Raw genomic sequence first — 13,075 nt, forward strand, 5'->3', positions numbered from 1 at the left:
TATGCAAACACGGATGCACACATATATACGCAATTTAAGCGGGATTCAAATAAGGTCCATAAATTGCAGTTAGTTGATATGTTTTTTAAAGTCTTTCTTAATCTCTTCATTACCTTTCTGTTATTTTCTTGCAATTTATGTATTGAAGAAACTGAGTTGTTTGTCTTTTAGAGCTCACATCTTGAATTTTGTTAGTCATATCCCTTTGGCTTCATTAAACATTTCTCTTTGTCCTCTGTATTTCCTATAAATTGATAGTTGCCTCGTGTATCTTTAAATATCTAATTCTGAGCTTGGAGACTAAACTAGATAGCTTAGAGGAAATTGTGGAATGTATTTTGGTTTTCTCCTTAAACTATCTTTCCTTTTTTCAGAGATCTGCAGCGAATTACCCTGCCCAGCATTAACCGCCTAAGGCACTTCACCAATGACACGATTTTGGATGTCTTCTTCTACAATAGCCCCACCTACTGTCAGACTATTGTGGACACAGTTGTTTCTGAAATGAACCGAATATATACACTTTTTCTGCAGAGGAACCCTGATTTCAAAGGGAGTGTATCCATTGCTGGTCATAGTTTAGGTAACAAATGAATTCTCTGTAACCAGAGAGGACCATCACATTTTTAGGACACTTGTTTTTGAAGAACAATGTCTTTTATTAATATTAGATTCAGAGGTTTTAGAAGTGGTCTGAAGAATTTGTAAAGGGTGGAAGGGTGGTGGTGGAGTGGAAAGAAAGACTCCCTGCTTTGTAGATTTTGCTACATTGGTAATTGGCTTATTACTTTATTGTATAAAAGACAGCTATTTAGTGTTGATGCTTAGAAACTGTACATTCTTTCTTCTATTTTACTTATAGGTTCGCTTATATTGTTTGATATCCTAACAAATCAGAAAGATTCTTTGGGGGATATTGACAGTGAAAAGGTAATTTAGATGTTCAGATAGGTTATCTTGTAGTTTTCCTTAGTAAGGACTTTTTAGATTTTGGACTTATTTTTTGTTTTTCGATTAGTTTAGTCTCATACCATAACATTAAATTTACATTTAACAGACTTGTAATTATTTCTGTCATTCTTGGACTATAGAAGCAAGATAGCAATATACTTCTACAAATATTTGCCACATTCTAAAATAACTATATGTATCTTATTTTCCATTATAAATATGCACTACTGACCTGTTATAAGAATTATGAAGTTATTAAGCTGAAATGGAGTTTGCATATGATGAAATGAATGAATTAGATGCAAAATGATATAATTTACAGAAATTGTTTGAAAACAGTGGGAGGACTTGATGTTTAAACATCTTTTAGTAAAAGTCCGATGAACACTTACTTGTAGTGCCAAGTACTTAGTGTACACTGGTTGCGTTTTTCTCTTCTCTGTGTGAGTGTCCTGTTTCTCCCGCTGCCCTGCGAGTTCTTGCAGGCAGGGGCTTTGCCTCGGATTGTTTTATGTCTTAAACTCTGCTTCCCTAATAAGATCTCAGTAAAGATTTTGTTAATGATAATGAACAATGCTTTGATAATTATTTATTTGTTATATTAAGAAAAAAATAGTGAGTTTCAAATGTAGTTGCATGAAGATTAGCACCTCTTATATTTTGTATATTTAAAGTTAAGATACATCTCTGTGTGGAAATTTTATGTAGTACCTTTCTGTATTGCAAAATGGTATTACTAAAGGAAATTCTAGATGAATATAGAGAACATGAGATTTACAATTTAATTTTTAGGATTCGCCAAATTTTATGGATCAAGGAGACACACCGACACTGGAGGAAGATCTGAAGAAGCTTCACCTCTCTGAATTCTTGAGTGTCTTTGAGGAGGAGAAAGTAGATAAGGAAGCTCTGGTAAAGATGGCCCTTTGAACCCTTATGCTCTACCATTCCCATTTTTAGTGTTTTTACTGCTTATCTTCAAACTGCTTAGTAAGAGCCTGACCCTTAGAAGTATTTTAGTCATAAATACTTTATTATCAGTTTTCCTTAGCATTATTTATGTATTTTTAATTTATATCAAGTGACCTTTGCTTTGTGGGAATTTAAAGTTCAGAGGAGTCATAATGATATACATATAGCAATAGAGCAAAGACTGAAAAACATTACTGCTCGGAAACAAGGAAAAATGAGAGCAAGAGTAAATGACAAGTAACTAGTCTGACTTGGTATGTGATATATATTCATTCAGCGGGTATTTAGTAAATGCTTACTGTGATTAGGCATACTACACCAAGTACTGAAGATAGAGTGGTGAATAAGACAGATATGGTCCCTAACCTCATGGCGTTTATAGTTTACTGCTAAAGATACATATTAAGCCCTAGCCGGATAGGTCGGTTGGTAGAGCATCATCCTGAAGCACATTGGTTGCTGGTTTGATCCCCAGTCAGGACACAAAGGGACAAATTGATGTTCCTATTTCTCTTTCTTTCCCTTCCTCTTTTGCTAAAATCAATCAGTAAAAAAACCAAAAAAACATATTACATAAAATCATAATTAAATTGCAATTGTGATAAGTACTAAGTAGGAAAAGTACACATTGGTATAAGAATGTATAATAGGATGAACTAACCTGGTTTGGGAGGGTGAAGGAAGACTCCCCTAGTCGGGTGAGCAGTGCTTCCGCTGAGGTCTTGATTGTTAGTCTGTTTCATGCTCTGTGTTTGCTCTGTGTTCTTACCACTTGTGTCCATCTTAGGAATGTAACCTCTAAGTAAGATGGGAATCAAGGAGAGTTTTTCTGTCATGAAGTTAGATAACTACTTCTGTTGAGTTTTTTCAATAATTGACTGTTATCTATATTATTATAGCATTGATACTTTTTATTATTCTTTAGTTCTTTTATTAAGAATGAAATATTATTTCCTTCTCTTAAGTTATTAATGATGGACCACTTAGGGGGCCCTAGTAATGTAAAGAACAACAGCAAAGTACTTAGGTCTTGTGGGGTTTTTTTTTTTTGTTTGTGTTTGTTTTTTTTTGCGAGAGAGACAGACAGGAAGGGAAAGAGATGAGAAATATCAACCTGTAGTTGAGGCACTTTAGTTGTTTATTGATTGCTTCTTCTTTTTTTTTTTTTTTTACAGAGACAGAGTCAGAGAGAGGGATAGACAGGGACAGACAGGAATGGAGAGAGATGAGAAGCATCAATCATCAGTTTTTCGTTGCGCATTGCAACACCTTAATTGTTCATTGATTGCCTCCTCATACGTGCCTTGACCACAGGCCTTCAGCAGACCAAATAACCCCTTGCTCGAGCCAGTGACCTTGGGTCCAAGCTGGTGAGCTTTGCTCAAACCAGATGAACCTGTGCTCAAGTTGGCGACCTCGGGGTCTCGAACCTGGGTCCTCAGCATCCCAGTCCAACGCTCTATCCAGCGTCACCGCCTGGTCAGGCTGAGTGCTTTTTATATGTCCCTTGATGGGGGGCTCAAGCCAGTGACCTTGGGGTCCCAGGTCGATGCTCTATCCACTGTGCCACCACCAGTCAGGTACGAGTACTTAGGTCTTACTCTTTTCAAAGAACAGGATATTTAATTTATTTTGCCTAGAAATAAGAAAGATATTTGATTTTTTATGCCTAGGCTTTATGTACAGACAAAGATCTTCAGGAAATGGGAATTCCCTTAGGACCACGAAAGAAGATATTAAATTACTTTAGAACCAGAAAAAATTCAAAGGTATGTGCTTAATATAGCTTGTAGAATTAAACAATTTTTTTTGGACATCCTTATATCCTTTTGCTTTGTGAATTGTTTAGGGAGCTAAGTAATTTTGTTAATTGATTTTTGGCTGTATTTTTAGAAATTAAACATGTTTATTAAAACCTTAATATTATTAGCTTCAAAAGTCTTATTTCTCCTAGACTCATTCTGTTTTTCCCTTTTTGTCATATAACCTGCTATATTGAAATATAATTTATGTCACATACTATAAATTCTCCTTTTAAAAGTATACAACTCTGGTTTTTCATATGGTCAGAGTTGTATAACCATTATCACTGTGTAATTCCATCACCCCTCTCTCCCAGCAAAAAAAAACCCATTCCCCTTAGCAATGAATCACTCCCCTTCCACCCTCCTGTGAACCACGGATCTACTTTCTGGCACGATGGATTTTCTTATTCTGGCTGTTTCCTATAAACAGAATCATATAAAATGTGCTCTATTTATAGCTGGCTTTTTCTCTTAGCATAATGCACTCCAGGTTTATCTGTGTTGTAATACTACTAGTACATTCAGTTTGGCCACTGCATTTCTTTCAATATTTTAGTAATTATTTTTCAACGTTTTTAGCAGGTTGCTCAGTTCTTATTTAAGGCCCAGGATTTGCATCATTTTCTATACCGGTAGAGACCTTCTACTTGCTTTAATTAGAAGGCAGAGCACTTCACCGCACTCCTTAGCAGTCCTCAGCATTCTTCCCACAGTGCTTTGTTCTTGTTTTCTCTCATCGTGGTGGCCTAGAGTTTCAGCTGCTTCCCAAGTGGCTGTGTACAACTTTCATCATTTTAGAGCATGTAGGGATGTCCATTCATAGTTTAAGGCAACTTTTGTTTTTATCAACTTTATCTTGTTTTCATCAGCTTTATCTTGTTTTCTCAAGACTTTCCCACACATCTTTTCAAACCAATAGAAAACCCTTTGGATATTTTTACTACCTAGCAGCTCCACCAAACTTATTTTTTATTCTTTAGGGTATTGATAGACCATCTCTGCAATCGGCTTCGGTGGTGAATATGTCTGATGTCCCCAAAGAATCCGAGTTCTGCAGTAGTGCTGATGGGACTGGAGACGACTCTCTGGATGTTGGCATTGGGCAGGTAACGATACTGATTCTCTTTGTTCATTTTGTTGCTTGCCATTCACATGATAAGAACAGATGTAACTTTGGTTGTTGAGAGCTATTTTTATTTTCCCCTCCAGGTGTCTGTAAAATACCCCCGGCTCATCTATAAACCAGAAATATTCTTTGCCTTTGGATCTCCCATTGGAATGTTCCTAACTGTACGAGGGCTGAAAAGAATTGATCCCAACTACAGATTTCCAACATGCAAAGGTTTCTTCAATATTTATCACCCTGTAAGCACTGGATAGCCCTAGTAGTTTACTGGTGAAGAGCACATGGTTTTCTGTTGTCCTGGTTTTTATATACCATTCTCTAGTAAGGGGATAAGTTGCAAACAGTGTGAGGCAGACCAACTGTACATTTAAAAAAATGAGCTTATAATCATTGTTTCCTGATTAAACATGAGCAGTTTTTTAGACTGTCTTCCTTCAGTAGATGGTATATGTAGCTGTTGTGTTTCCTGTGTAGTATGATCCTGTGGCCTACAGGATTGAACCAATGGTGGTCCCGGGAGTGGAATTTGAGCCGATGCTGATCCCACATCATAAAGGCAGGAAGCGGATGCACTTAGGTAAGACTGAGTAGAGAACTTGATACTTCTAGACCTTCTGGTCCTTGCAAACTGACTGGATCTCATTCACTTTGTTTAGCTGTGTTGGACCCTAAATTCATTGTAAACCATGTAATGTTCTTTATTCATGTCTTTCAGAACTGAGGGAGGGCTTGACCAGGATGAGCATGGACCTGAAGAACAACGTGCTAGGTTCGCTGCGGATGGCTTGGAAGTCTTTCACCAGAGCTCCAGACCCTGCCTTACAAGCTTCAGAAACTGTAGAAGAAACTGAAGCAGAACCTGAATCAAGTTCAGAGAAGCCTGCTGGTTAGTGACACTGGACACATTGGTTACCTGCATCAGGCCAGATGGGAGGGCCTCCATGGTGTGTGGTTCTTGTTCTCCGAGGAGCTTCTTTTATCGTACAGGACTCATGCTGTGAGTCTAACGGGCTTCAGCTCTGCTGCCTTCTTCTCATCTAATAGCCACAAATTTTAGAAGAACATTATTTGTGAGGAAAAAATGTCAAGAGAAGCCACGTATCTGATAATGAAGCTTAAAACATTCCCCACATGGGGACTGTGGGAGTGATGTTAAGAGCCTACTTTCTGAAGCACCTTACTTTTGCAGGGGAATGTCTATATTCATGGGTCAGTTTTATTTTCCTTGGCTGGGGACTAAATAGGGTACTGTCCTCTTAATTTCAGTTAACATTACACTCTTTTGATTTAGTTTTCAACTGTCTAAAGAGTTTTATCCCTGCTTGCATTTAGTTTATGAACCAGAGGCAAATGAGTCAGCTATCAAGGGTGCAGGAAAGAAATGGGTTAGACAAAATCAGTGTGACTGAGAACTTTAAAGGGATGAGAGCTGGAAGATGGGGGAGAGCTTTCTGAACAGAGAGTAGCCCATCTTACAGTAAACTTAGAGTCGGAGGGGAGGTAAGGACAACCTTGGAGGGTAGGAAGCTTATAGATTCTTACGGTTCTTCCACATCCAGATGTTAACACAGAAGAGACCTCTGAGGCAGTTAAAGAAGAAGTGCCCCCCATCAACGTGGGAATGCTGAATGGAGGCCAGCGCATTGACTACGTGCTACAGGAAAAGCCCATTGAGAGTTTCAATGAGTATTTATTTGCTTTACAAAGCCATCTATGCTACTGGTAAATGTTTCTCTTTTTGTTTTGTTTTTATTTTGTTTTTTAAATTTTTTTATTTTTACAGAGAGACAGAGAGAGAGTCAGAGAGAGGGATAGACAGGGACAGACAGACAGGAATGGAGAGATGAGAAGCATCAATCATCAGTTTTTCATTGTGACACCTTAGTTGTTCACTGATTGCTTTCTCATATGTGCCTTGACCACGGGCCTTCAGCAGACCCTAGTAACCCCTTGCTTGAGCCAGCGGCCTTGGGCTCAAGCTGGTGAGCTTTTGCTCAAACCAGATGAGCCCGCGCTCAAGCTGGCGACCTCGGGGTATCGAATCTGGGTCTTCCGCATCCCAGTCGACATTCTATCCACTGCGCCACCGCCCAGTCAGGCTTGTTTTTTGTTCTAAATGTTTTACAGTCTGGGGAACCACTGATCTCTGATCTACTTTGACTATATATAGATCAGTTTGCACAAGACTTATATAAGTGGAATCATACTATATACTCTTTTTTAAAAAGTAATTTTCAGAGAAGAGGAGGAAGGGAGAAAGAGAAGAAAACATCGATTTGTTGCTTCACTTATTTATGCATTCAGTGGATGATTCTTGCCTGTGCCCTGACTAGAGGTCAAACCTGCAACCTTGGCATATCAGTTTGGCATTCTAACCTCCTGAGCTACCGCACCAGGGTGATGTTTTTGCTTTTTTTGGCATATTTGAGAAATCTTTGCCAAATCCGGTCATTATGATTTCTCCTGTGTTCTGGAAAATTTTAGTTAGGTCTGTGATCCATTTTGATTTAACAGTGTGAGGTAAAGATTAAGGTTAATTATTTTGCATATGACCATCCAGTTGTTCTAGCAAATGGATTTGTTGAAAGGTTGAGAAGGAGAAACCATTGAATTGCCTTGGTTCTATTTTGTTCTATATTAAAAACAGTCTTGATTAACTATAAATTTATAAGTCTTGAGATCAGGTATGTGAGTCCTTGAACTTATTTGAAATTATTTCAGCTATTGTAGGTCCTTTCCATTTCCACAGTTATGTTTCAGAATGAGTTTGTTAATTTCAACCAAAATGCTTTGGGCGATGGGTATACAACATAATCAACAGTTCAAATGCTATAGAAATGTTCACCTGAAACCTATGTACTCTATTGATCAGTGTCACCCTGTTAAAGTTAATTTTTTTTTTTCTTTCTGTATTCCTCCGAAGCTGGAAACGGGGAGAGACAGTCAGACAGACTCCCGCATGTGCCCGACCAGGATCCTCCCGGCACGCCCACCAGGGGCGAAACTCTGCCCACCAGAGGGCGATGCTCTGCCCCTCCGGGGCGTCTCTGCTACGACCAGAGCCACTCCAGCGCCTGGGGCAGAGGCCAAGGAGCCATCCCCAGCGCCCGGGGCCATCCTTGCTCCAATGGAGCCTTGCTGCGGGAGGGGAAGAGAGAGAGAGGAAGGAGAGGGGGAGGGGTGGAGAAGCAGATGGGCGCTTCTCCTGTGTGCCCTGGCCGGGAATCGAACCCAGGACCCCTGCACGCCAGGCCGACGCTCTACCACTGAGCCAACCAGCCAGGGCCTTAGTCAATTTTGATATTTCCTTTTAGGCTTCTGAAATTTGTGTTATACTTAGATCTTCCTTACTTTTGTTTCTTTGTTTATAAGTTTTAATGTTTTAATTTATTGATTTTTATTTTATTTAGTTTTTGATAGGGACATAGAGTCAGAGAGAAGGACAGATAGGGACAGACAGACAGGAAGGGAGAGAGATGAGAATCATCAATTTTCTGTTGTGGCACCTTAGTTGTTCATTGATTGCTTTCTCATATGTGCCTTGACCGTGGGGCTACAGCAGACTGAGTAACCCCTTGCTCGAGCCAGCAACCTTGGGTCCAAGCTGGTGAATTTTGCTCAAACCAGATGAACCTGCACTCAAGCTGGCAACCTTGGGGTCTCGAACCTAAGTCCTCTGCATCCCATTCTGACACTCTATTTACTGCGCCACCACCTGGCCAGGCTATTTATTGATTTTTAAGATAGAGGAGAGAGAGAGGGAAGGAGTGAAGAAGAAGGAGGGATGGAGGGAGGGAGAAGCAGGAAGCATTGGAAGCATTATCTCGTAGTAGTTGCTTCCTGTACGTGCCTTGACCAGGCAAGCCCAGGGTTTTGAACCAGCGACCTAAGTAAGCATTTCAGGTTGACACTTTATCTGCGGTGCCACAAGTTAGGCAGATTTTCCTTACTTTCCAAAGAATTTCTTACTACAGTTTATTCTTATATTTTATGGTATTATTTTTACAGGTAAATCTTTGAGTCATGTTAAATTTTTCTTAATGTGTGGATTGATCTAAGTCATTTTCCAGATGGCTGCCCAGTTGTTGCAACTGTTAATACATTTGATATTCTTCTAACTTTATTATATGAAATTCCTATATGTATTTAGGACCATCTCTGAACTACCTAGTCTATTATATTGACACATTCTTTTATGTACCAAGATCACACCATTTTAATATCGCACCATTTAAAATCCCCCCTTGTTGCCTCTGAGTTTCTTAACCTGAGGTCTGTGAATGGAATTTGTGGAGGATGGAAAGTCTATGCGTTCAATGAAATCTATTGTTAATTTGGGTATATATGTATATGTGATCTCTGGGGAGAAATCCATAGGTTTCATTGCATTCTCAAGTAGATTCATGACTCAAAAAAGTTGAACCACAGATCTAGAGCAATATTTTTCAACCTTTTCTATCTCATGGCTCACATAAACTAATTACTAAAATTCTGTGGCACACCAAAAAATATATTTTGCTGATTTGACCAAAAAAATTAGATTTACAAAAAAATAATAATTACCTACTCTTTTTTGCTCCAAAGTGACTTTATAAAAAATCAGGTGCCTATACTTGTATATAAGGATTTCTGGTACCAAGAATTAATCAGTCAGATGCAACCTTATTATGTGATATGACCAGTAGGATGCAACTTTATTATATAACTTGTTTTATGGTTCAAGACAGGGCATTCACACCTGATGGCTATTGTTGCAGTGGCTGTTGTCATTTTTTTTTGTTTAACAATATAAGGGAAAAGAGGTCAGTACCCTTGACTAAATAGTCTGGTATCGCATGTTTTAAAAATTCTTGTGACACATTGGTTGAAAATCGCTGCTTTGGAGAAATGTTAGGAGCCACATATCCTGAAGGCAGTCCTTCATGAATGTGATTTTTTAGAATCAGATTTTTTTTTTTTTTAATTTTAATTTAATTTTATTTTTTTACAGAGACAGAGAGAAATCAGAGTGAGGGATAGACAGGGACAGACAGACAGGAACGGAGAGATGAGAAGCATCAATCAGTTTTTCGTTGCACATTGCGACACCTTAGTTGTTCATTGATTGCTTTCTCATATGTGCCTTGACTGTGGGCCTTCAGCAGACCGAGTAACCCCTTGCTTGAGCCAGCAAGGGTCCAGCGACCTTGGGTCCAAGCTGGTGAATATTTGCTCAAACCAGATGAGCCCATGCTCAAGCTGGCGACCTCGGGGTCTCGAACCTGGGTCTTCCACATCCCAGTCCGACGCTCTATCCACTGTGCCACTGCCTGGTCAGGCTAGAATCAGATTTCTTTATGAACTGCATGTAATTGTACAAACAGAATATCTAGAAGATGCATGAGAAATTGATAACATGGCTTGTCAGAGATGGGAACTAGTGGTTAAGAAACAGAGGTAGCCCTGGCCGGTTGGCTCAGTGGTAGAGCGTCAGCCTGGCGTGCGGGGGACCCGGGTTCGATTCCCGGCCAAGGCACATAGGAGGAGCGCCCATTTGCTTCTCCACCCCCACCCCCTCCTTCCTCTCTGTCTCTCTCTTCCCCTCCCGCAGCCAAGGCTCCATTGGAGCAAAGATGGCCGGGGCGCTGGGGATGGCTCCTTGGCCTCTGCCCCAGGCGCTAGAGTGGCTCTGGTCGCAGCAGAGCGACACCCCGGAGGGGCAGAGCATCGCCCCCTGGTGGGCAGAACTTCGCCCCTGGTGGGCGTGCCGGGTGGATCCCGGTCGGGTGCATGCGGGGGTCTGTCTGTCTCTCCCCGTTTCCAGCTTCAGAAAAGTACAAAAAAAAAAAAAAAAAAGAAAAAGAAACAGAGGTAGGGGAGACTTCATTATTATACCCTTATATATTATATCTTGAGTTTTGAACCATGTGATTGTATGACCGGTTTAAGAAAGGCGCCCTCCCTCCTGGGAGCAGACCTGCGCCTTTTCCCTCTCCTCCCTGCCTTCCCTCCAGCTTCTGCTAAGCTCAGAGGGCCTATCTTTTGCCTCTGTAACTTGTTTTCTAAAGTCTATTTCTTATACTTCTGCGAATTTCTAAATAAGCTTTCTCTTATTAAAAAAAGAGTAACATTTAAAAATTAAGGTAAGCAATTGGATGGCTCTTCCATATTGTCACAAGAATGAGTTCTATGAAAAGGGAACAGTTCTTGGTCATTTACTGCCAGCTTTAAAAAAATAATTTATTGATTGATTTTAGTGAGAGAAGAAGGGAGGGAGGAAGGAAGAGAGACAGGGACATGACATGTTCCTGTCTGTGCCTGATTGGGAATCGAGCCAGAAATCTCTGTGCTTCAGGACACGCTCCAACCAAAGGAGTTCTCCAGCCAGGGCTGCTGCTAGCTTTTTTTTTTTTTTTTTTTTTTTACAGAGACAGAGAGAGAGTCAGAGAGAGGGATAGACAGGGACAGACAGACAGGAATGGAGAGATGAGAAGCATCAATCATTAGTTTTTCGTTGCGCATTGCAACACCCTAATTGTTCATGGATTGCTTTCTCATATGTGCCTTGACCATGGGCCTTCAGCAGACCGAGTAACCCCTTGCTCGAGCCAGGGACCTTGGGCTCAAGCTGGTGAGCTTTGCTCAAACCAGATGAGCCGTCGCTCAAGCTGGCGACCTCGGGGTCTCAAACCTGGGTCCTCAGCATCCCAGTCCGACGCTCTATCCACTGCACCACCGCCCGGTCAGGCGAGCTTTTTTATTATTACTGAAATATTGCTAAACTTCTAAATCACTGCATATTACATCAACTTTGAGTCTGACATTTTGCAATAGTTGTATAAATTAAATGAGTTAATGTGTAAAATATCTAGTACAAATGTTTCTTTTTATAACATAATTTTTTCTCTTTATAGGGAGTCTGAAGATACAGTATTGCTGGTCCTCAAAGAAATCTACCAAACCCAGGGTATCTTCCTTGATCAACCTTTACAGTAAATATGAATCTTCTATGGCTGTTTAATGTAAGTTTTTAAACACCATGTATATAGCATAGTTCATTAATTTTAACATGTTATAAAGAACTATGGAGTCTCTGGCTCTTTATAAACATAGTTTTCTGTTGCCTGTCACCAACCTCTAGGTTTTTATTCATTTTTAGACGGGCTCTGGTTAAAATTTGTGGGGAAAGGTGCTATAGTGCTTTGATTAGTGTGTGAGTGCATGTGCTTTGCTAGTAATTTGGTCCCATAACATTTGTCATTTTTAGGATCCAAATTCAGAATCTTCCTAGTTCTAATCATCTGAAAGTTACCGTAGAAACAGTTACAATTTTAATTACAAACAGCCCATCCTGAGATTTAAATTATCCTTTTAGATATATAACAGAAATGTTGTGTATTAGGCTCTGGCATCCTCCCTGGGTGCCTTGCAGTTGTGACTGCAGGGTGACCTCTTTCCCCCTCTCTCCCCTAGATGGACATTGAGGGGTCCTTCCCCAGAAAATCCACCTGTTCGTTGCTGCATCTTCCTCTCAGCTGCGTCATTTCCTGCATGTCATCTGCCACTTACCATTGGGGGATTTGGAAAATAATCTTCCAACTTGGAAGTGAGTGGAAAAGCAAAGGGAAGACACCCTATTACTTTTTACCACTGGCTTCATATAAATACTTGCCATTCCTTCTTCATAGCTGGGGTGGTTTGTATCCTTAATTCTTTGAAGGTAGTATATAGATAGGTACAACACTTCATTGCTTATTATGTGAGATGGTATTAAGTCTGTTTTCAGTTGGATTTGAGTTGGTAGAGATTCTTCTAGGAAATGATGTAGTTTGGAAGCAGACTGGGGATTCAGCAGACACTTGGGTACACTCATCTCTCTATTTCAAGTTCACTGCAAGTGAAGGCTAAGTCTAAGTGGGTATGAAAGACTGTTAGGCAGTCAAAATCTCTTGAGCTGTCTTGTCTTTTCTACAAATCCTGTATGAAGAAAGACTAAAATGTAGCTTAAAGAAAGTATTGTTTACTCTCCAGCTGACTGACAGGTTTATTGCTAGGAATCACTGATGCTCTGCTGTTCATTGTTTTCATAGCTGTTTGAGTTCCTCTGAAAGCCTAGAGTGGACATTTAGTTCATGTTAGGTGCAACTTTATAAAGCAATGATGTTAGTTAGATGAAGTCTGATTTTTGATAGTAGCTTCTAAACTATAAAGGCTGACAAACTTGAAATAATACAGCCCCAAA

General features: G+C 40.0%; 1 protein-coding gene across 6 annotated transcripts in view; it reads left to right on the forward strand.

The window, feature by feature from the left end:
• DDHD2 (DDHD domain containing 2) overlaps positions 1–13,075 on the forward strand; it is a 41,249-nt gene that overhangs the window by 10,759 nt on the left and 17,415 nt on the right. For 3 of the 6 annotated variants that reach the window (XR_010726079.1, XR_010726078.1, XR_010726080.1), the window contains exons 8-18: positions 375–583; positions 863–930; positions 1,744–1,863; positions 3,597–3,692; positions 4,709–4,834; positions 4,938–5,093; positions 5,329–5,431; positions 5,570–5,740; positions 6,414–6,576; positions 11,748–11,855; positions 12,307–12,439. Coding sequence is in view for 3 of the 6 variants with exons in the window: in XM_066235552.1 (XP_066091649.1) it covers positions 375–583; positions 863–930; positions 1,744–1,863; positions 3,597–3,692; positions 4,709–4,834; positions 4,938–5,093; positions 5,329–5,431; positions 5,570–5,740; positions 6,414–6,576; positions 11,748–11,829 (1,294 nt within the window). In the remaining 3 variants the exon portion in view is untranslated. Of the gene's footprint in view, positions 1–374; positions 584–862; positions 931–1,743; positions 1,864–3,596; positions 3,693–4,708; positions 4,835–4,937; positions 5,094–5,328; positions 5,432–5,569; positions 5,741–6,413; positions 6,577–11,747; positions 11,856–12,306; positions 12,521–13,075 lie in introns of those variants that run through there. The other 3 variants (XM_066235552.1, XM_066235553.1, XM_066235554.1) reach the window with 3 other exon arrangements.

The sequence above is a fragment of the Saccopteryx bilineata genome, chromosome 6 (genome assembly GCF_036850765.1).
Source record: "Saccopteryx bilineata isolate mSacBil1 chromosome 6, mSacBil1_pri_phased_curated, whole genome shotgun sequence".
NCBI classification, from domain to species: domain Eukaryota; kingdom Metazoa; phylum Chordata; class Mammalia; order Chiroptera; family Emballonuridae; genus Saccopteryx; species Saccopteryx bilineata.